Genomic DNA, 20855 nt, shown 5'->3' with positions numbered 1-20855 from the left:
TGCAGCGGTTGTCTTAATCTATTTTTAATCCTTACACAGAACAATTTGTTTTAAATAGGCTTAAATAGACTATTATTTAAAACCTTAACACATAGGCTAAGAATAATATCGGCCTACACTGAGCTCCAAACTGCACTTCTAATGATACAATTCTAACTAAGGGTATCCGATCGGTTTGGGTAGCTTTTATTTTTATATGATTTTTTTTCTCATGGGGCAGCTCCAAGAATAGGACCGGCCAGTTTAGTTAGTTACAAGCATTTGCCCGGTTGCCTCTTGACCACGCCTATGTCCACGTCACAGGGCGGGGGTAACGTGCCAGGAAAACTAGATAAGGACACAGAGCGCACGCTGGAGAAAAAGCTCTAAAAGCCCGTCGAGGTTGCCAGACAGTCACCGATCAGTTACCACACTAACAATAACTTTTTAAAGGAAACACTTGGAGCAACTTTACACTAAAATCATGGCCGAGAAGATAGACATGGAGGAGGGGAAGACGTCCAACGGCGAAGCGCACCTCGACGAGCCCACAGTGAACGGACTGGACGCGCGCAAGAAGAGCCCTGAGCCCCTGTCAGAGCGGATCAAGAGGATAGTGAAGGCCAACATGCTGGTCATCCTCACCGTGGCCGGAGTCATCATCGGGGTTATAATTGGACTTGCGGTTCGGGAAGCGGAGCCGACCAAGACGCAGACTATATACATAGGTTTCCCAGGTGAACTGCTTATCCGGCTGCTCAAGATGATCATTATCCCGCTGGTGGTGTGCAGTTTGGTGTCCGGGGCTGCCAGCATCGATCCCAAGGCCCTGGGTAAGCTCGGCGGCTGGGCCATGCTGTTTTTCCTCGTCACTACATTAATTGCTTCGTCCATCGGAGTCGTTATGGCTCTCATCATCAAACCGGGAGAAGTCACCGGGACGAAGCCAGTTATAGCGGGGTTGGACGACAGTGTTCCACAGGCAAAAGAGATTATTGACTCTTTCCTAGACCTCATCAGGTGAGTCCACGTTGCTCAGTGACATGCCGCCCCAACTATACGTGTCCCATCGTGGTGCGTAATGCTGTGTGTGAAGTTGCGCGCGCGGTCCTGTCCGGCTGAAGTTTATCAAGAAGTTCCGTAACCTCCATGTTTATTTTCTACCACATTCAATAATATATAGACCTATAACGACCTTCTAAACAACTGCCCTACTGGAAGTTGTTGTAATGGCACTAGGTAATTGCATCATATCTCCGCTCCCGGTGACCTTCTCAGGTCTCATTTGCATGGCTCGGTTCCTGTTCCTGTTCTTGAATGGCCAATTGGACAAATTATCAGAATTCAGTGTTTATTGTGGTTCTATGATGATTTTGGCGCGCAAAGGTGTTCTTTCAACAGCAAGTGGTACCACAGCTATTATTATATGTGCTTCTAGAAATGTTAAGAGACACGTGTCGGTCTAACGCCATATGCCCCGCTCTCCACCTCGTCTTAACACACTGTCTTGGAGTGGGTCACTCTCATACTGAACAAGCTCACCCTGCAGGCAGAAGTAGATCTAAAAGTGGATCCGTATGATGTGATACACTACAATATATTCCCTTTGTTCAACTTGGTAGGAGAGAACGTGATTCGAATTTTCTTTGCCTGAGTCACTGCTCCTTAAATTCGGGGAAAAAGTTGCATAACCTGGACTGTTTTGGAGACAGAAAATAAAAACAAACAAACTAAAAGCTTCATTTGTGCGCATGAGGAATCCTAAGTGCATTCCGAGACAGTACACGTCCTGCTCTCAGGTCTGGCACCAGCTCCAAGTCCCCATCATTGCATTGACACTGTGCTTGCAAACCGTAAAAGAACATATTCTGTTTTGGATTAACATTGCAGCCGATTTCCACCAGCTGCATTGCACAAGAAAGTACCAGACTCATTTTCTTTTAGGGGTGTAAAAGTTTAGTTTTTGGAGCAGGTTGTGTTTCTGTGAATGACAGCTGTAAATTTGACATAGTTATCTAATGCTGAACACATGGCTGCAATACCTTGAGAGAACAGTGGACCAGTGTCTGTACTGGGACCAATGAGTGAGGATGGTGCTTAATTTTCCAAACGTATCAGGCAGAACTCTTGGCTGCACTTCGCCTCTGTTTATGAGCAACGTCTGCGCAGGGACACAACAAAAGACTGCCATCATAAACATACTGTATGATAGTGAGCTCTTATCTTTGTTTACTTTTCTTATCACAGTCACAGTGAAGGTGGGAAAATGTAGAATGATCCCATAGCTTTCTGCTGAGATCTTAGTTTTAAATCAAAAATATCTGAAGCCTAGAAATGTACAAAGATTTTGCCCGTGTTCTCAACCTCTTGGGGAGTGCGATGCCATTTACTTTACTAGCCTAATAGTAGTAATTTGGAAGGACAAGAAGTGCTGAGCTAGCAGACCAACCACAACAACGGAAGCGTATATTACACAAAAAGTTACAAGAATGTGGAAAAACGTCTTCTTAGTAAAAAAGTATGTTCCGTTGTTTATTTTCCAGTGAGACACATTTTTCCTTCTCCCGTCTAAATATAGTGGAACTTTACTGAAATGGTTACGGTTACTTGTCTAAACCACTGTAAATAACCTACTGTTATGTACAGTGAGATCAGAGTTTTCAGACATCTTTTAATCATGTTTTAGGAAGTATCTATTATTGGCTTACAATGATAGATTAAAAATAGAAATGGGAAATGGAAAAACTAAAATGTCATAGTGTAGTAACTAGTAAGTGTTCAGATATAAATGTCAACAAATGCAGACCCATTCTGTTGCTTTCAGTCAAAGTTGTGCTGTCTTTGAACATTCATAAAGGTCTACAGTAAATTCCATTCATTTGTGTGAATATATGAGCCTGAGTGTAGATGTTTTCAAGAATTAAGAATCTGTATCCGCTGCAAATAAAACGTCCAACAGCAAAGGCCCACATTTTCCCTTAGTCTTAAGTGTGTCAGTGTGTGATCCTGCGCCACAGTCACATGATGCTTAATCCTAATGCAACGCTCGTTGCAATAAAAATGAATGGAAGCGCAGAAAGTGCTTGTGGAGTTAATGCCTTATTATTCTAAATCCAATGCGGACAGCTCAGGGAATGGAGGGCACTTGGGTTCGTGAGTTCTGAGGGGATTTAATGTTCACATAGACCAAATGTACCAACATATGTGCCTGTACCTGTGAGCAGTGAGTGACCCAGCAGAAAGTAATTAGTAAAGAGGGATTAATATTTAAACTCCTAGCTATTTCCACATGATCAGCCTTGTGATTCTGTCTTATTGAGCTGTCAGTCATTCAAACAGCCTCGGTTGTAATAGTCTTTTTTAAATTTGTGTATTTCGTCTGTCTACAGAAATCTCTTCCCATCCAATTTGGTGTCTGCTGCCTTTCAGTCGGTTAGTAGCACATTTAAAATTTTAATTTACAAAAATATGTAACCAGTATTAATGTGTCTGTGATTTCTCTCTGCAGTATGCCACTGGTTACAAGTTGGTGAAGATAAACCGTACAGATCCAAATTCCAACATCACAGTGGAGAAGGTAAGCCAATCACAAAGCACACATGCTTCTCTTCTATTGCAACATAATGATCCAACTGTGTGCATTGTTTACATGCTCAGGTCCCTATTGGAACAGACCAGGAAGGCATGAACATTCTGGGACTGGTGGTGTTTGCCATCGTGTTCGGTGTGGCCTTAAGAAAGCTTGGAGATGAAGGAGAGATTCTGATCAAGTTCTTCAACTCGTTCAATGAGGCCACAATGGTGCTGGTATCCTGGATTATGTGGTAAGGGACACAGTGTTTGATTATAGATAGTGATGTGTCATATACATGTCATTTTCAGTTTTAATAAAACATCTTTTACATTTTTAGGTATGCCCCAATTGGTATCATGTTCCTTGTGGCTGGAAAGATTGTTGAAATGGACAATGTTGGAGATCTCTTTGCTAGCTTGGGGAAATATATAGCCTGCTGTATGGTTGGCCACGCCATTCATGGTGGCCTGGTCCTTCCTGCCATCTACTTCATCATTACCAGAAAAAACCCATACAATTTCCTGTGGGGGATATTTACCGCTTTGGCGACAGCATTTGGTACAAGCTCTAGGTGAGTTACATTTGATCCCAGTACTGCTCCTGGTGTAACAGTCACTGTTCTACAAATATCAAACATTCATTTTCTATTCGTCTGCAGCTCTGCAACACTGCCCTTAATGATGAAGTGTGTGGAAGAGAAAAATGGAGTGTCCAAGCACATCAGCAGATTTATTTTGCCCATTGGAGCAACTGTAAACATGGATGGAGCCGCTCTCTTTCAGTGTGTGGCTGCGGTCTTCATTGCTCAGCTCAACAGCTATTCTCTGAACTTCGTTCAGATCATTACCATTCTGTAAGCTCTAGACAGTGGAGGAATATTTTAATTCTTATAATTTTACTGCTTTACTGACACACATTCTGCATCTAACAGGGTAACGGCTACAGCCTCCAGCGTCGGAGCGGCAGGTATACCTGCTGGAGGAGTCCTGACCCTCGCCATTATCCTTGAGGCGATAGGGCTGCCCACAAATGACATCTCCCTCATCCTCGCTGTTGACTGGATTGTGTGAGTATTTACTTTACTAACAGATCCCTTTTAATTGTACCCTGTGTTAACCTGCAAACACTGGAATGAAAAGAAAAGTACAAAATGCAATGAATTAAAATAATGGTTGCTGAATATAAGTCTGTTTCACGTTTCTGTATTTTCCTCTTGATGCAGCACTATCAACTTTAAGGTGTCTGTTAAAGTCTATGGAGAATCCAGCAGATCTCTAGCATATACAATACATCAATATTATTTTAAAATTACACAAGTTTCATTGGGATATTCACTTGGAGGACATTCAAAACTGTCTGTAGGACGTGGAAGCTTCACTGAAAAACATGTCCGTGTTTAAAGAAGTGGGTTTTTCCACAGCCTTTTGTGTTCAAGCCGTAGGCAAACTAACGTCTAAACTAAGGCTAGTGCGCATGCTCAAAGTACTGCTCAGGGGAAAGTGGTGCGACCATGAAGCCTATTTCCACTATCAGATAAAACACTGATGTTTTGTATTACCCATGTGTGATTAATGTACAAACTAACACACCACATGCATTTCTTGTGTGCTGCAGTGATCGCACCTGCACAGTGCTGAATGTGGAGGGAGATGCCTTTGGAGCTGGTCTTCTGCAGCACTTTGTTGACCGCACGTCCAAAGAGGGAGAAGCACTGAGTGAGGTCAGGATGGGTGACGAGGCAGCATCTGCACCCGAGCATTCGCCACTCATTGAGAAACGAGGAGCTGAGGCCAGAGCAAACGAGAAGGAGTCAGTCATGTAAATTATTTCTGGCATAATTAGTCACTCCTATTACTTTGAACCGTTGCCATGAAACCACTTAAAAATGTTCACCAATCATCCCAAAGAAAAAATGGCCTAGTCGTGCAATTTGTTGCAAAAAGATGTTCTTGAATCTACAGTTTCTTTTTGGGGACTATGTATAGACTGGTGCTCCAACTTTAAAATCATGTTTTCTACAAACAGTATCTGTTACAAGATAAGTGACTGACAACTAAGGATGTACCGACAATCAGATGATAAGGAACTGGATGTTGAGTCGCACTGACCAGAGCGATGTCTTGTTCAAGTGGCCTCTCGATCTGCTGGGAAATAAAGAGGCATTGGTGCTGTCGTGAAAAGATCATCAGTTCACATCTTTAAACTCCTATAAAAACATAAAGTAATATGCAACATTTTGTAGTAAATCAATTTTGTATAGATAGTTCAAGTGCTTATTGTATTTTTGGTTGCAGATTTTGTATATAAACCTTTTTCTATTGTTTTTTTTTTTTTTTTTTTTTGTAAAGCATTTACCTTTTTACTAGTCAAATGTTTCCGTTAATTCTGCACAATTAGAGCCAAAGTTTATGTTCAATTTGTATATTTATTTGTCAGAAATTGTGTTTCTGGCCCATTGGCTTTTTGTGGGAAATTTCACCTTATTTATACTGCTCGAAGTACTTTACTCTAAACACTGATTGAAGGAAGCAGTGCTCAAGGACAGTGCTCTAACAGATATTTAACACTCCAGTTGTAATACTACCGGACTTCTCTGCCACTGCTGTCGGACACAAGTAACAATGGCAGTCGTTGTGTCTCAGGTTGAACTTTATTTTTTTTCATCACATCTGTGCCGAGTTGCTCTCCATTCTACAAAGACCAAAAGACCCACCAACACTGCTGGACTAATAACACTGAACATATGGAGATGCTCTTGCTTTCATGCTGCAGCAAAGCACAAACTGCAATGCACAAAGTTGGTAAAGATGTGTTGGTAGAGTTTTGTATGTAATTGATGCAATGATGCTTAAGTAGCTACATGTTGGCAGTGGATTGCTGTACCTTAAACCATTGTTGCCTGAAGAGATGAAGTAGGTTTAAAATCAACCAAAAAAAATCATCAATAGGAACGTTATATATCATTACTATTGTTTTCAGAATGGTTTTTTATTTGACAATCTTAAGAAGGTATTTTTAGAGCCTGCATGTAGTTTATTTATAAATAGTGTTAACAATTTGGGCACACGTGTGAAAATTGGCATTTAAAACTCCAGACACAACACGACACTTGATTAGCAGTTTGTGTTATGTATAGCAACATAGCAATGAAATACTTAATGCAAACATTATGTGAGGTATCTATTCCTCCAAATCCTCACTTCAAGTTTGTGGCTCTCTGTTTTAATATTTAACATCTACGTAATTGCTCCGATCACCTTTTGTACATGTTTTACCTGATTCTCATCATTTGTCACCATTTCGGTTTGTTGGTTTTGAGGAGGGAACTGAGTTTTCTTTCTCTTAATTGTTTTGGTACAATCTTTATATTTGTCAGCGCTTGTGTTTATATGGGGTTTGAAGTAAATGAATGGTTTCCCGATAAGCAATATTTTCATTGAGTAATAAATGCCTTTTCTTACAATATTGTTCTGTAATCTGTTTATAAGTACAAAGTAGCCTAAATACTTAAGTATGTCAGTGCCATTGTAGCAGTGTCCGCATAATTTGTATAACTTAATTGGCACAATCATATTACTACTAGCTAATGACATCACAACTCCCTTATGTCAAACTGATTTAAGTGGGATGGTGTCTTAATATAGTAAAATCATTGGGTTTATAAAATAAGGTGGTGCAGATAAATCAGATGCATACTAACCATAAAAGCAACATAAAAGAACAAAACAAGTTCACAATCCTTGTGCCAGATGGCACGTTTAGTTCAGTTTGTTTGAGCATTCTGCTCGAAAGGAGTGGGCCGAAGCAAGAAGCTTATGAGCACCCACCCGCAACAAAAAAATCCCAAATTTACAAGCGCTGTAGATGCTAAAGTATGAACCAACTGCCCTGCCAGAACTCCCAGTGTGTGTTGACAGTAGATGCAGTGATGAGGTAAAGATAAATAACTAAAGCTTTCTGTCATCCAAGAATGAGATACATTAGATAAGGTTTGCCTGCCATCTAGTGGCCAAAATAGGCACACAACCCCACAATTTTTACACACACACAATAAGCATTTAATAATAATAAAAAGACACAATTTTAGAAGCCAAACTTGTAATAGCACTATACAGATACGGTATGGGGTCAGTGGCATGATCACCATTCATAAAATAAACAGTCACATTTTTGACATAATTGAAATGAATAAACCATTATTCATTCTCCAAAATCACAGATAAATATAACGTCTTTGACAGCACACAAAATAGAAATAAAGCTTGTAACAATTCTCAGTGCGCTGTAAAACACAACATTCACATGTGTTCACAATAAATTCTGAAACATAGCACACGCTGCACACGTTTTTTCTTCAGTACTCAATTCACAAAGCACTGCGCCCCAGGCTTTGACAGCAAAGTGCAATTTTGAGAAATGTGTGAAGTGAAATTGAGTGTAATGTTCAACTTTATTGCATTACAATTAATACCGTTATTCGGTTTATATATATATGTAATCAGTCGAATCACTTTTGACTAAGTGTAAGAGTTTGTCTCAGTCATAATTTACTCTTGTCCAGTCTCTTCTTGGCTGGATTGGGATACTGAGGGTTCTCAATCACTCCTTCCCCGAACTTTAGCTCTAAAAAGGCGCGGTGGTTGTTGGGTCCATAGGCGGTGATGCCAGCAAACGACATTGGCACCAGTGGTTGCAGGAAGTGCTCTGGAAACTCCACGTCCTGCTTGTGGTCTGTCCAAGTGTCTTTCGTCATGACACCGTTTCGCGGGTAAAAAGGCCACAGGTCAACGTGGAGATGATTGGCCTCGCTGTACTGAACCCTGTAAAAGTCACCCTCCACCGCTCTCTCCCAGACATAGCCATTTGCATCCACCAAAGATCCTGAGTCTAGATTCTTTAAGTGATCACAGTTTGGCACATCTTCCAGGTAAATCCCCAGGTCCACATCATAATCCCAGGGAATTATGTCCTGATGCCGAACAGCACCCAAAAGGGTCCCGCCCTCGAGCCAGTACCGCACCCCTGAGCTCTCCAGAATATTTATGACATACTTTGTGGTTTCTCGCAGCGCTTTCAGGCAGCAGGGAGGCGTCCAGCGATCTAGGTACAGATACTCTGGAGTGTCGTCCTGTACTGTACCAAAGCACCGTGGGGTTTCCTTACTGCATCCAAACCACTGCTCTTTCCCTTCGGGCAGCAGAAGACGTTTTAACCCAAAACTCTTCATGAGTTTCCCCGTGGCATCCTTCAGTCGCGTGTCTGCCTTCCACTGATTGTGAGCCGAGCTAAAAAGTGGCCTGTGGTTGGCTGAGAAGCAGGGACTCTCCAGGAGCTTGACTTTCCAGCCTCTGAGAGCAGTCTGGATGAAAAGAGCAGAGAAAAGGGGCCGCCCGAGAGGCACGGAAAGGTTAAATAGGTCTTCTGTGCGCATCAGGACCACAGCATCACCTTGTAACGCTGTACAGACACTCCCGCTGCTCCCGGAGGCGGCAGGGGAGTACGTTGCAGTCCACTCCCTTAGGTTCACTCGAAGGTGGAGACACTGCACTGCTGATCTGGTTAATACAGGCGCAGCCACCAGCCTCACTGGACCCCCGCCTTCTCCCTCTAACTCCCGGATCAGTCTCTCTATCACTCGAGGCTGCTCCAACTCCACACCATCAGGCACCAGAAAGACGAACTCGGTCTGGATGTGGAACTCCGGCCTGTGAGCCTGTGGGGGCTGGTCCGGGCTCGGCGAGAGGAGTAGAAGTCGAGCCCCTTCTGGGAGCACAAATGGAGGATACGGAGAAGAGTCTGCAACCACTAGGAAAGGCAGCTCAGGCCTTTGTCGGAGAAAGGAATTGGCAACTTCAGCGACAAAATTCTCAAAATTTTCAAACTCTCTCAGAAGTGTTGTTACTCTAGGGTTACGCCCATGACTGTCCAAAGCACCCGCAGGCCCTGCCAATAAGCCCAGATCACCTCCAAGACTTGACCCGGGCAAAGATGCTTTCTTGGTGCCCCGGCCTAGTTCTTTTCTCTTCTCCAGCATCTGCTGCTGGGCTCGGGACACATAGTACAGAATGAGGAGGTTCAGGAGGATGGCTGCAGTTAACAAGCCCTGGCAGAAACTAATGCGCATGGCAATTTTTTTCACAACTTGTTTACCCACATTGAACAATCAAAGATACCCATCTGTGCTGTTGTGGTCGTTGTGGGAAAGAGGAGGAGGAGGAGGGGCAAACTGCAAAAAAACAAAAACAAAATATTTCAGCAGTGTGAAACAAGGCTCGCAGATTGATGATAAATGCATTTTTTTTTTAATATATAGGCCTATGCAATAATAATAGGCTTCGTCCACTAGTGGTTAGGTAATGCAGTTAGTTGCATTAAGTTGTATGAAGCTCTGTTAGATGAGCCGATACAACACATGACTTGCAATTCAATAATTTACTTATTTACAGATAAAAGGCGAGTGGGCCCATGAGCTACAATGCAAACCATGGTTACTTACTAACAAGCACACGTGACAGTTCTTTAAACCCCACGCGCAGACAACACATACAATACAATTGTCTTACTGTTAGCATGACGCTTTAACTTTAGGGAGGATGTCACAGTTACAAGTGCAGTGGTGCGGCGGTGAATCACTGCTAACTCATCTCTAGCTTTAGCAGCCAGCTGTATGTCTGTGCGGCAAGCAGCTGAACAGCGTCTACTTCCTGTTTCTCCACTTCCTTTTAAAAATAAAATTGATTACTTGACCTAACATTCTACAAAAGCTCTGCTGAATAGTTGTTGTAAATTGCTAGCGATTACTAGTCAAAGAAATGCATCGTATCGCTAAGCATTATGGGATTAAAAGTTAAATTACTGAAGTTATTGTTCACATTTTAACACTTGGACACCGGTAACTCAGCCGCTAACGGAGTTGTTCCACTCTCCATTTTTTATTCTGTTTTTAGCTAAAGTTCGGATCTCCATGGTAACTGGAATTTCCCGAACTTTTCCCACAGCAAGCACGAACAAACAAACAAACAAACAAACAAACAAACAAACAAACAAACAAACATCGACTACTCATTATTATTCTTAGTCGAAGTAATATTTTGGCTGACTTTTTTTTATGAGACTAAGACTGTGACTAAAATGTCCAAATATTTTCGTCGACTAAAATACGACTAAATAAAAAAGAAATAAAGAGACTAAATCGAGCTGATCTTTGTTCATGTTGGAGAAGGTCCTCTGAAGAAGAAGAAGAAGAAGAAGAAGAAGAAGAAGAAGAAGAAGAAGAAGAAGAAGAAGAAGAAGAAGAAGAAGAAGAAGAAGAAGAAGAAGAAGAAGAAGAAGAAGAAGAAGACCACCCAAAAAGTATTTCCTCCAGCTTTATGCTGAAGGTCTACAAACGGAAGTGAAGTGTTTACGCACTGAATAGTAATTGCAGGCAGTGCGTGAGAAAAGGAAGAAAGGAGGGTAGCGTATGGTGAGGTGCCTCTTGGAAGAAGACGGCTGTGGGCTACTTCTGTTATTGTGTTTACAATAACACAACCCGTGTCCACCTCCTTTTCCAGGGGGGAAGGTTGAGCGGCAAAAATGGAGGCGGACAGATCTGGCGGAGGACCAAACCCAAACTCTGGCGGCGGTGTTGGTAGCAGCTTAGCAGGGCGCAACCCAAATGGGCCCAAAGCTGCACCGGGCCAGGCGACAGCACACACAGCCACCGGGGCCATGGCAGCAGCAGCGGCCGCGGCGGCTACGGTGGGCCCTCTGCCTGTGTCTATGCCTGGGTCTCAGCCTCGAGAGCTACTACAGGAAGGGGACTCGGGAATGACGCTTCCTGGGATCCTTCACTTTATCCAGTACGAATGGGGACGTTTCCAGGCCGAGAAATATCGGTGGGAGGCGGAGAGGGACGAACTCAGGGTAAATCTCCCTCACTTAGCTTGTATTTGTGCAGTGATGATGAAGAAAATCCACTGAGTATGCTCTATTTTTATCCCCCGTTGAGCTCTGGAATCTCTTGCCCTGTAGACAGACACGAAGCTAACGGGCTAAGAGGATGTTTTTACTACACGTCCTGCACCAGCCTGTCCGCTCCCTGCCATTGGTGTTGCTAATCCCTCGATGCTTTTCCAGTTTGGTCTGCTCTTGAGGACAGTGTTTTATTCCACAGACTTGATGGTTTTTGCCCAAATGCAACCACGGCTGCTTTACTCTGCTTTATTGCATGCATTTCTAGTGTGCCCACTCTGAATTAAGGCTGCAAGTCTCCGAATAAAATTAATGCATAAATATAAATCCTGGTGGAACCATCAAAAGAGCATTAGATCAGTACAATTGACCAGAAAGAAAATAAAGAAACCAAAACAATTGTGTCAGTAACAATGAAGGGATTAATGGTGGGCAAGGTCTGCACTAGTACATCCAGTCAGTCAGGGTAAGCAAAACGAAAACAGCAGGATGTTTTTTTTGTAAATGTGAGAGTGATTATATCTAAAATATCTGGAATTGGAAGGGTGCTTCCTCAATGTGAAACATGCACAAATACCAGCTCTGACCCAAATAATTAGTTTTTTTGTTGTGGAAACATAAAGCATGTGTTTCGCACTGTTCCCCTCTTGTCCGGTCCATTTCGCCTGTAACTCCCATATGTTAAAAATAGAGTACAGATAAAATATTCATGAACAATAACAGCTGGCTGTACAGGGACGCTGTATAGGCCAGTATTTAGAAGAGTGGGACTAAAGTCAAAAGCAGGCCAGCCTGCCATTATGGTTTGTTAGGGCACAGTTTTTATGTGCACACATATTGCTGGCTGTGGTCTGGTTTCTTTGAAATAGTTCTCAGTAGCACCAGAGGAGCCCATCTCTCGCTGACTGACAAATAATACCATACTGTGATCTCTCATGACATTGTATTGAGGGGCTATGAATCTTTCATTCCACTTCAAAGGCAAAAATGAAACCTCTTGAAAGCGCAATCATATTATAATTTTTGTTTGTTTGGTTTTTGGTTTATTATAACATTGCATAATGGTGCTGGGTAGAAGCCACACATGTCCCACCAGTTTACTGGAGCGTTAGGTCCACCTGTGGTCATGTGTCTCAGTGACAGATCTGCAGGCCTGTGGGAGAGCAAACACAGGAGACAGGTGTCCATGACTTGTCCCTCTCATAATCTCAACTAACAGTTGCTATTATACTTTTTCAGACAACAAGAGGGACTATTTTCCCTGATGTTCATTTAGTAAAATGGACTATGTTTCTTCAAAAACACTTGTTCTTGGTTCTGGTCATTAATTGCCCTAATGTTGTAATGTGGTGCTTGGCTCTTCATATTCCATTTCATCTGCTGTTTGTCCATATAAGTTTGTACAGAAATATGCCGATCGTGCCCTTTGAACATAAAGCAGGGGGGATACAACAGACATTCTTTGATACGGTTAACAAATTAAGGACAACCAGCCAAAACAATGTTATGTATGCTCCAGGGTCAGTTTGAAATGAATGCACTCTGGATTTTCTGTCACCACTGTACTGACATTTTGGGTACATGGGCAACCCTCTCAAGTTGACCCAGAGCCTCTCCCATGAGATGGTCTTTTTAGACCGTTCTACTTTAGCAGGAGTGCATGTTTGGAGTGAGGGAATTGCTCTTGAATAACTTAACATGTAATTTAACACAATTGCATAGTTTTGTCTGCATATTTTCTGACCCTCGCAAGTCTTTGTGTTTCTCAGGCTCAGGTGGCTTTTCTACAGGGAGAGCGGAAAGGGCAAGAGAATATGAAGCAGGACTTGGTGAGACGGATCAAAATGCTGGAATATGCTCTTAAACAAGAAAGGCAAGTGTACTTTGACTCAGTTCCTCTCAATATGTGTTGGCCTGTTTTTGTTTTTAATATGGTGTCATTCTCCTGAAACTGCAGAGCTAAGCATCAGAAATTGAAGACCGGGAATGATCAGAGCCCTACAGACAAGAAGCCAGAAACAGAGACAGACCAAGGTATCTCAGTTATGTAATCGATCTGAAAATAAAGGCCAGTTCTTACTCTTCCCAGTGCTTCTCCTAGCAGTATATTGTTGCATTATCAGTGACCCATCTGTTTTATTAGTTCCCAATGGACCAGCTGAGTTAGACTCTGAACCAGCCAATCAGATGTCCTGGAAAGAGGGACGTCAGCTATTACGCAAGTAAGGCTTCAGCTGCTTTTCCAACCTTATAATGTCATGGCGAATATTGCATATGTTGTCCTATGAACTGTGTAATTCTCTATATTGATGGATGTTTCTCTTCTCACCAATGCATATAGATATCTAGAAGAAGTGGGGTATTCAGACACAATTCTGGATATGCGGTCAAAGCGTGTGCGCTCCCTACTCGGGCGGAGCAGTCCAGAAGCAAACGGTCCTCCACCCAATGAGACTTCAGAGGCTGAGCTGCGGACAGCAGGAGAGTCCTTACTCGTCAGACAGATTGAGGAACAGATCAAGAGGTGAGATAATTAAGTCACATGTAATGAGACCACAAACAGAACTCCCAGGTGCGGATCAACCTTAACTAAAAAGGAAAAAACAAAACAAACCGGATACATTTAGCTCCGTGATTATGTTTACAGTTTTTGCATAACAATAATTTGACCTTGGAAAGTCCCACTGAGATTAAGAATCTTTTTTTCAGGGGAGTCTTGGCCCCAGAGGGGAACCTTTTGTACATGTTTTAGTGGTAGGGGAAGCCGGAGTACCCGGAGGAAACCTATGCAGACACGGGAGAACATGCAAACTCCTGCTGTGGGCTGCGTTAGCTTTTGGCATTTAACACCAAACACCCGATTTTGCAAGGATTTGAGTTGTTTTGTTTAATCTAATCATTGTAAATGTTTGCTGTTCTTTTAGCGAACAGTTTTTTTTTTTCTCTTATCATGTTTTCCCCAGCATGATTTGTTTAAAAGCTCTGCAAAGATAATCTGTTGTCATACATTTATCAATAAAGGAAATTGCGGTTTAATAAAATAAAGGAACTGAAAGAAAACGTTTTAACTGATGCTCACATGGTTGTTTGGATTGGTTTCAAGTCTAAAGTAATCTGTTGTCTGATGTAGGAACGCCGGTAAAGAGACCACCAAGGAGCATCTGGGTGGTTCTGTGCTTGACAAAATCCCCTTCCTGCATGGCTGTGAGGATGATGATGAAGATGACAGTGATGAAGAAGATGACTTCCAGGGCATAACAACTGACTGTATTGATGGACCGCGCAAGAACAAGAAGTCTCGAGTAAAGGTATGGAGAGTTCCCAAAAAGCACAGAATTAAGTACGATGCTCATTTGTAACATCTGAATGTGTTTCTGTCCTAGATGGGCTCCGAACCCATGACCACAGACCTGGATCCAGAGGACGAAGAGGACGAAGATGATTCAGAAGACGCTCAGAATGAGTTTGACTTCCTGGGATCTGGGGAGGACGGGGAGGGGGCGGGGGAGGCACGAATCTCGGGAGATGGACGGGAGTTAGGTACGCTGTTGCCATAGCAACATTTTCAGCACCATCACAGCAGCATCACTGCCACCAGTGCACCCAGCACCCGTCTTATCTGTCTGAAACCCCTCTCTCCTCGTACCCCTTCACTGCACACCATCCTTCTTGCTTCTCTGTGTGTCCTTGCACCTTTTCTTGTCAATAAAACCAACCTCTTTTTCCAAGCACCTGTCTCTCTGTCCTGTTTCACATGTGTAGCTGCCATTGCTGCCTGTAGATGTAGTAGGTCATGTAATCTTAAGTCACTTGTGCATGTTGCCTCAGTCCATCAGTGTCAGAGGTCTTTTGCTTTAGCTGTGTGCTTTGATTTCATCCACTCACTTGAAAACTTTTAAACATTCTAAAATCCTATATACAACTTTACTGTCCTTGTGGTTCCACTTGGTGGTGAACCTTTCTTTATAATCCATATGACTGGATATTTTGTGTCTTTCTGCTGTTGATTGGTTCAGAGAACCGCAGGAACAAGTTACAAGGAATGATACCGGACTTCCCCCCTAAACCTGCCCCACCCCCGTCTGTTTCAGGACAGTCTCGCTCAGGGGAAGGTAAGATTTCTCAAACTCCACTACAACTTTTCTTTATAACAGTTTCATAGGTCATCCATTTTCAATACAATTAGTAGTATTCATTATATTCATTTGATTTAAGTGTTAGAAATTGCTTACTGTTAATACCTACACAAATCATGGACAACACATTACTATTCCGACTGAATGTTTTTAGTTTGACTATAAAGCATGACTTAAACCCTTCTAAAATAAGCAATTTGTGTTTTTCTCTTTCCACACCAGGTGGTGCTCTGGGTTTCTCCTCCGACGTGTTCATTATGGATGCTGTTGGAGGAGGCGACATGAACCTTGGTGAACTGGCAGACCTCACTGTTGCCAATGACAATGATCTTTCTTTGGATGTAAATACTTATTTAAATTTGGGCGAAGGCACTGTATGTACAATTAAAAAATCATGTTTAATGTGTTCTGTTTCAAATTAGATGCATGACAACAGAGAAGAGTTCAAGAAAACATGGAACCCACGATTCACACTACGCAGCCATTTTGATGCCATTCGCGCTTTGACCTTTCACCCAAACCAAGCAGTGCTGCTCACGGCTTCTGAAGATGGGACATTAAAACTGTGGAACCTAAACAAGGCAATGCACTCAAAAAAGTAAGCCAAACACGACATAGTAATGTTCACTGGCAAGATAAATCATGACACTGAATGATTTTAATGTATTACATTTTACAGAAATGCAGCTTTGGATGTTGAGCCTATTTACACATTCCGAGCACATAGGTAAGTTAAACTGTTTGATGACGGAAATAACTGAGACCAAATTGGGTGCACATAAAAATGTACAACTAAATATTTTCCTTAGTAAGTTCATTGTCACAGTAAAGAACTTAATATTTTCTTTACGTTCCCAGGATAGTAATGTGCCTAAAATAATAATGTGGGCCAATTGAAATTTAATGAATGTGTATGATTATTAAAATAACTAACTACATGGTAATGCAGCATTGAATACTGCTTTTAAAATGTGGGGCTTTTCAGTGTATTTGACCAAGATGTTAATCTGGAGCTCTGACATATATTTTGTTTCAATTGTCTGTATTGTATGTTATCTATCCCACCCCTTTTAGTGGTGCTGTACTGTCTCTTACAATGGGGGAAGATGGGGATACCTGCTATAGTGGAGGCCTGGATGGAGCAGTTCGATGCTGGAAGATGCCAGATCTTAATGTGGATCCATACGACAACTACGGTGAGTCCCTTCTGCTTAAAGGTGCATTATGGAAGTTTTTATTATCGCATATTCAACCTTTTAGGGACCCAGCAGCTGTGTGAGTAGTTAGCCTTGCACACAAAAAGGTCAATTACACACAAAGTTTTTTTTTTCTTTTCCATAAAAAGTTGCAAAATGTACCTTTTAATGTAGAAGGTAAAGTTAGGTATTGCTTTCTATTGACAGTGATACTTACTGCTCTTTCTTTTTTCTATTCCAGATCCCAGCATTGAGAGCAGTGTGTTATCAGGCCATGAGGACAGTGTGTGGGGTCTCGCCTATTCTGCCATGCACCATCGACTGGCTTCATGTTCGGCTGATGGTACCATCAGAATCTGGAATCCTCAGAACTCGGCCCCATGTCTGTCTGTCTTCAATAAAGAGAGAGGTATCCCCTGTGTTTTGATAGAATATACATGACTAAGTGAAAAACATATTGACGCTACTTATAATGTCCTCTAGAGCATGGTACACCCACTTCTGTGGCCTTCGTGGCTACTGACCCTAACCAAATCGTGGTGTCTTATGATGGAGGCGAGACACTGATCTACGACCTCAACACAGAGCAGAGTGTCACTGCCCTACTGACAGAGACTAAGGATGGTATGCTTTCTGATTCAACTCTAGCCACACAATGCATTTCACAGTGTTTAAACTTATTCCCGCTAATAATCTGAACAGGTAGTGAACTGATAAACCGTGTGGTCAGTCATCCCCTAGAAGCTCTGTCTATCACGGCACATGAAAATCGAACAATCCGCTTTGCAGACAACAAGACAGGTATCTACAAAGCTTTACACAGATGTTGGTGATGGTGGTATATTGCATTTATACATTGTGTACATTTGCTCATTTGTACAGGTAAAGTTGTCCATTCTATGGTGGCTCATCTGGATGCAGTTACTTGTCTCACTACAGACCCTAAAGGCACTTACCTCATCTCAGGCAGTAAGTATTGGTGGTGACTCATTTGGATCGAAGCATTTGAGATAAGATCATCACGGGGAAATTTAAAATATCAGTAAACCTCTGTTGTCATCAAGTCCTCAAGCATATTGTTTTATTGTATAGCACTGAAGCTTTGTTCGTTGTCTCTGCCCTTCCTAGGCCACGACTGTTCAGTGCGCCTCTGGATGCTCGACAACAGGACGTGCGTGCAGGAGATCACGGCCCACAGGAAGAAACACGACGAGGCCATACATGATGTGGCCTTCCACTCTTCCCAACCCTTTATTGCTAGCGCCGGCGCAGATGCACTTGCCAAAATCTTTGTCTGGTGAGTTGGGTGGACGAAATATTGCAATGGAAGTGTTTTTAGACTGAAGTAGACTCTCTATTTTGGACATTAGATTAGGAAGGAGTTTTACTAAATTGGCATGTTTCTGCCATACTAATTAAAGAAAGCACTAACAATGTGTTATGTTTTGTTTTTTCAGAGTCTTGCAACTACAACCGAAGAAATCTCAAGGGAATTTATTCCTGTGCAAATACTGTCGCACACAACTGTCATGCACCCACTGGCTGGGTTGGCACCACAGGACCCCCCTCTCCTCCAGGTCACCGTTTTGTGATGCCTCAATGACTTCTTATACTGTAAAACTAATTATTGTTTTTATAGGATCCTGGCTGCTCAGTTTTTCAATTATGTTTGGACACGTTTTTACACTACATTAATCCATTGCGCTTCTTTATGTTGGCTGGGTATTGGGTATTGCAAAGCACTGTGTGTTTGAGCACATAAACTGCTTAGCATGTAACAGAATCATAGTACAGATGCACAAATACATGGCTTGCCTCTTTATTAGTTTGTGACTAACATGCAAAAAAAGGCAGGCTTTAATGCAGTAAGTGTAGTAAGAGTGAAAACAACAGTGATCTCTGCATTGACATTCAATGCATTACTGTACATTCCAAAGACTCCAGAATGAATGTGTGATGTCGGAGCTGGAGAATGTTTGTTTCGCTTGTAGTGACACTACATAGCTAACCAGTGTTAACAAATAGCTTTAATTTCAACTTCACTTGCTAAGACAAGAGTCTTTATATGTCCAAGTGTTATCTCCCCATGACTCTGCCTCTTTCAAACCAGTAGCGGCGCCAGGCCCTGCAGACACAGGCACAGCTCGTGTCACTGTCCTGCTGTAATTCTCACTCTGTTGTGAATGCTGAATGATGTGGTCCCGACCGCAAGGACCACAAACAAAAGTGGGTGGGCTCAGGCCCCCCATGCGCTGCGTATGTTTCAAACTGACTTTTTTCAGTTTTAAAGCCAGTTATACATTTTGAAACACTATTTTCCATTTTACTCTTGCTCTGGATATACAGGCAGTCAGATAGAAACGACAACTGTCTCCCTCAAAAATGAAGCAAAATGTATCCATGGGTGCTTAAACTGTACTACAGTATTTCAATGTGAGACCGAGCCTGTGTGTTTATGTATGCACTAATGATATCGAGGTGCTTTGAAAGACTAATCAGTGACGTGTGTTTTTGTAGCACTGCCTGTATCTAATTGGGACACAGATCTTTGTTTTAAATCACATAAGTAGAGTATGTACCATTTCACAAACTGGTCATTTATTCACAATGGGAATTAGTGTGCAGACACAAACTGAAACATGAACAATGGAAAAAAGGAACCACAGATGTCTGTTTTTTTGCATTTATCTAATTTATTAAGGCATTTAGAAATGTGTATGTTTATTATTTACCACTTAATTATAGTGTGCAGCTAGTTTTAGTCCCGATAAAAAGACATCATCACCTCAAAATGCCTTCTTGAACATTTCTTGCTGTATGACACATTTGAAAATGTCCCCTTCATACTCGCCAACTGCCATCCTTTGTTTGACTTAATATTGTCATTGTCTGTTGCACTAGATTTCAGTTGATAAGTTTGCAGAGGTTTTTAACAGGGTGCAGAAATCTGATCTGCAGTACAAATATAAGGAAAAAGCTTGCTGTATTTTGATTTTGTCACTGGTGTCTGACCCTCCACGATAGACAAATCCAGGGGCGGTTGTAAATGACACATAAACATGCCACTACATGCTGTAAATGTACATGATATCTTTTTTTAATTTTATTTTATATATTAAGATGTAATAAGAACATGGTAGTATAAGTGGGTCATCCTTTCCTTAGGCATAGAATAAATGTGATTGATGATGGCAGTGTATTACTTCAATATAAATTTAAAAAGAAAAAAAAAGGAAAAAAATAAAAGCAGAAAAATCAGTCGGGGGCCAAGGTAAAGGAATCTCAATGTTTATTTGATTTTTATTAGCTTTTTATTAGCAATTTATCACTGTGTGATATTTTGTACATCATATTAAGCTGTATTTAAACTGTCTCCTATAACTACAAGGTATTAGACACCTGCTTTTTAATAATTTTGTTTTATTATATATTTTTGAACTGCAGCCTAGCTTGTATCAATGAAATCATTATCATAACATTTTTTGTTTATGGTCATCTGTTGTACAATGAGAAAAAAATGAACATTTTGTACAGTAAACTTGGTTATGTTGTGTTTTTTATTTAAACTATAGGCAGCTCGCATTTTAATCTGATCATAATCCTGGATAATTATTTTAGACGAGTGAGATTGTATACTGCCCTTTAGTGGCGGCAAAAAGCATCGCACTGTAAAACGGCCTGTTCTGTCCACTTTGACACAGACAGTGTAGCAAAGACTTGACAATATCGTCAACTGGACTGGACAATATTTTAAAATCAGTACAACCACGAGGGGTGATTCTTGGACGACTAAGAGCCTACACAAACATAATGCAGCCTATAATCGTATTTGCTGCATAGAAACCATAGACTGTATATAAACACGCGGGCGTTCAGGTTCAGAGAGAGTGTGTGTGTTAAATGTAGGGTAGTGGTCCGAGCTCCTTCAGCTTTACGCAGGGTAAACTGGGACACTTTTGGAAGGAAAAGAGTTTGCGAAGACGATCCAGGGCGCCGGTTGGTTGAGAGGCCTGTCAC

The 20855-nt window shown here is 41.8% G+C and overlaps 3 protein-coding genes across 3 annotated transcripts; 2 read left to right on the top strand and 1 right to left on the bottom strand.

The window, feature by feature from the left end:
• Positions 1 to 407: 407 nt before the first annotated feature.
• slc1a5 (solute carrier family 1 member 5) lies at positions 408 to 5742 on the top strand. Its single transcript, XM_079563079.1, has 8 exons — positions 408 to 999; positions 3369 to 3411; positions 3488 to 3556; positions 3637 to 3803; positions 3891 to 4124; positions 4212 to 4406; positions 4485 to 4619; positions 5168 to 5742. Exons 1-8 carry the CDS (start codon positions 464 to 466, stop codon positions 5373 to 5375), a joined length of 1587 nt encoding a protein of 528 aa, XP_079419205.1. The 5' UTR covers positions 408 to 463; the 3' UTR covers positions 5376 to 5742.
• Positions 5743 to 8042: 2300 nt separating this feature from the next.
• Positions 8043 to 9764, bottom strand: fkrp (fukutin related protein). The gene has a single exon (XM_079562561.1). The coding sequence runs from the start codon at positions 9675 to 9677 to the stop codon at positions 8094 to 8096; it is 1584 nt and encodes a 527-aa protein (XP_079418687.1). The 5' UTR covers positions 9678 to 9764; the 3' UTR covers positions 8043 to 8093.
• Positions 9765 to 10968: 1204 nt separating this feature from the next.
• On the top strand, positions 10969 to 20368 carry strn4 (striatin, calmodulin binding protein 4). Its single transcript, XM_079556307.1, has 18 exons — positions 10969 to 11458; positions 13276 to 13385; positions 13464 to 13540; positions 13650 to 13728; positions 13848 to 14030; positions 14637 to 14814; positions 14890 to 15046; positions 15523 to 15618; positions 15865 to 15983; positions 16065 to 16240; positions 16322 to 16369; positions 16717 to 16838; positions 17080 to 17247; positions 17322 to 17462; positions 17541 to 17639; positions 17721 to 17807; positions 17967 to 18135; positions 18296 to 20368. Coding segments are annotated over exons 1-18 (2340 nt in total). The 5' UTR covers positions 10969 to 11128; the 3' UTR covers positions 18297 to 20368.
• Positions 20369 to 20855: the final 487 nt, after the last annotated feature.

This window comes from Gobius niger (genome assembly GCF_951799975.1).
Source record: "Gobius niger genome assembly, chromosome: 1".
NCBI lineage: Eukaryota > Metazoa > Chordata > Actinopteri > Gobiiformes > Gobiidae > Gobius > Gobius niger.
Note: the sequence above shows the minus strand (reverse complement) of the source record. Positions and strands in the feature narration are given on the sequence as shown.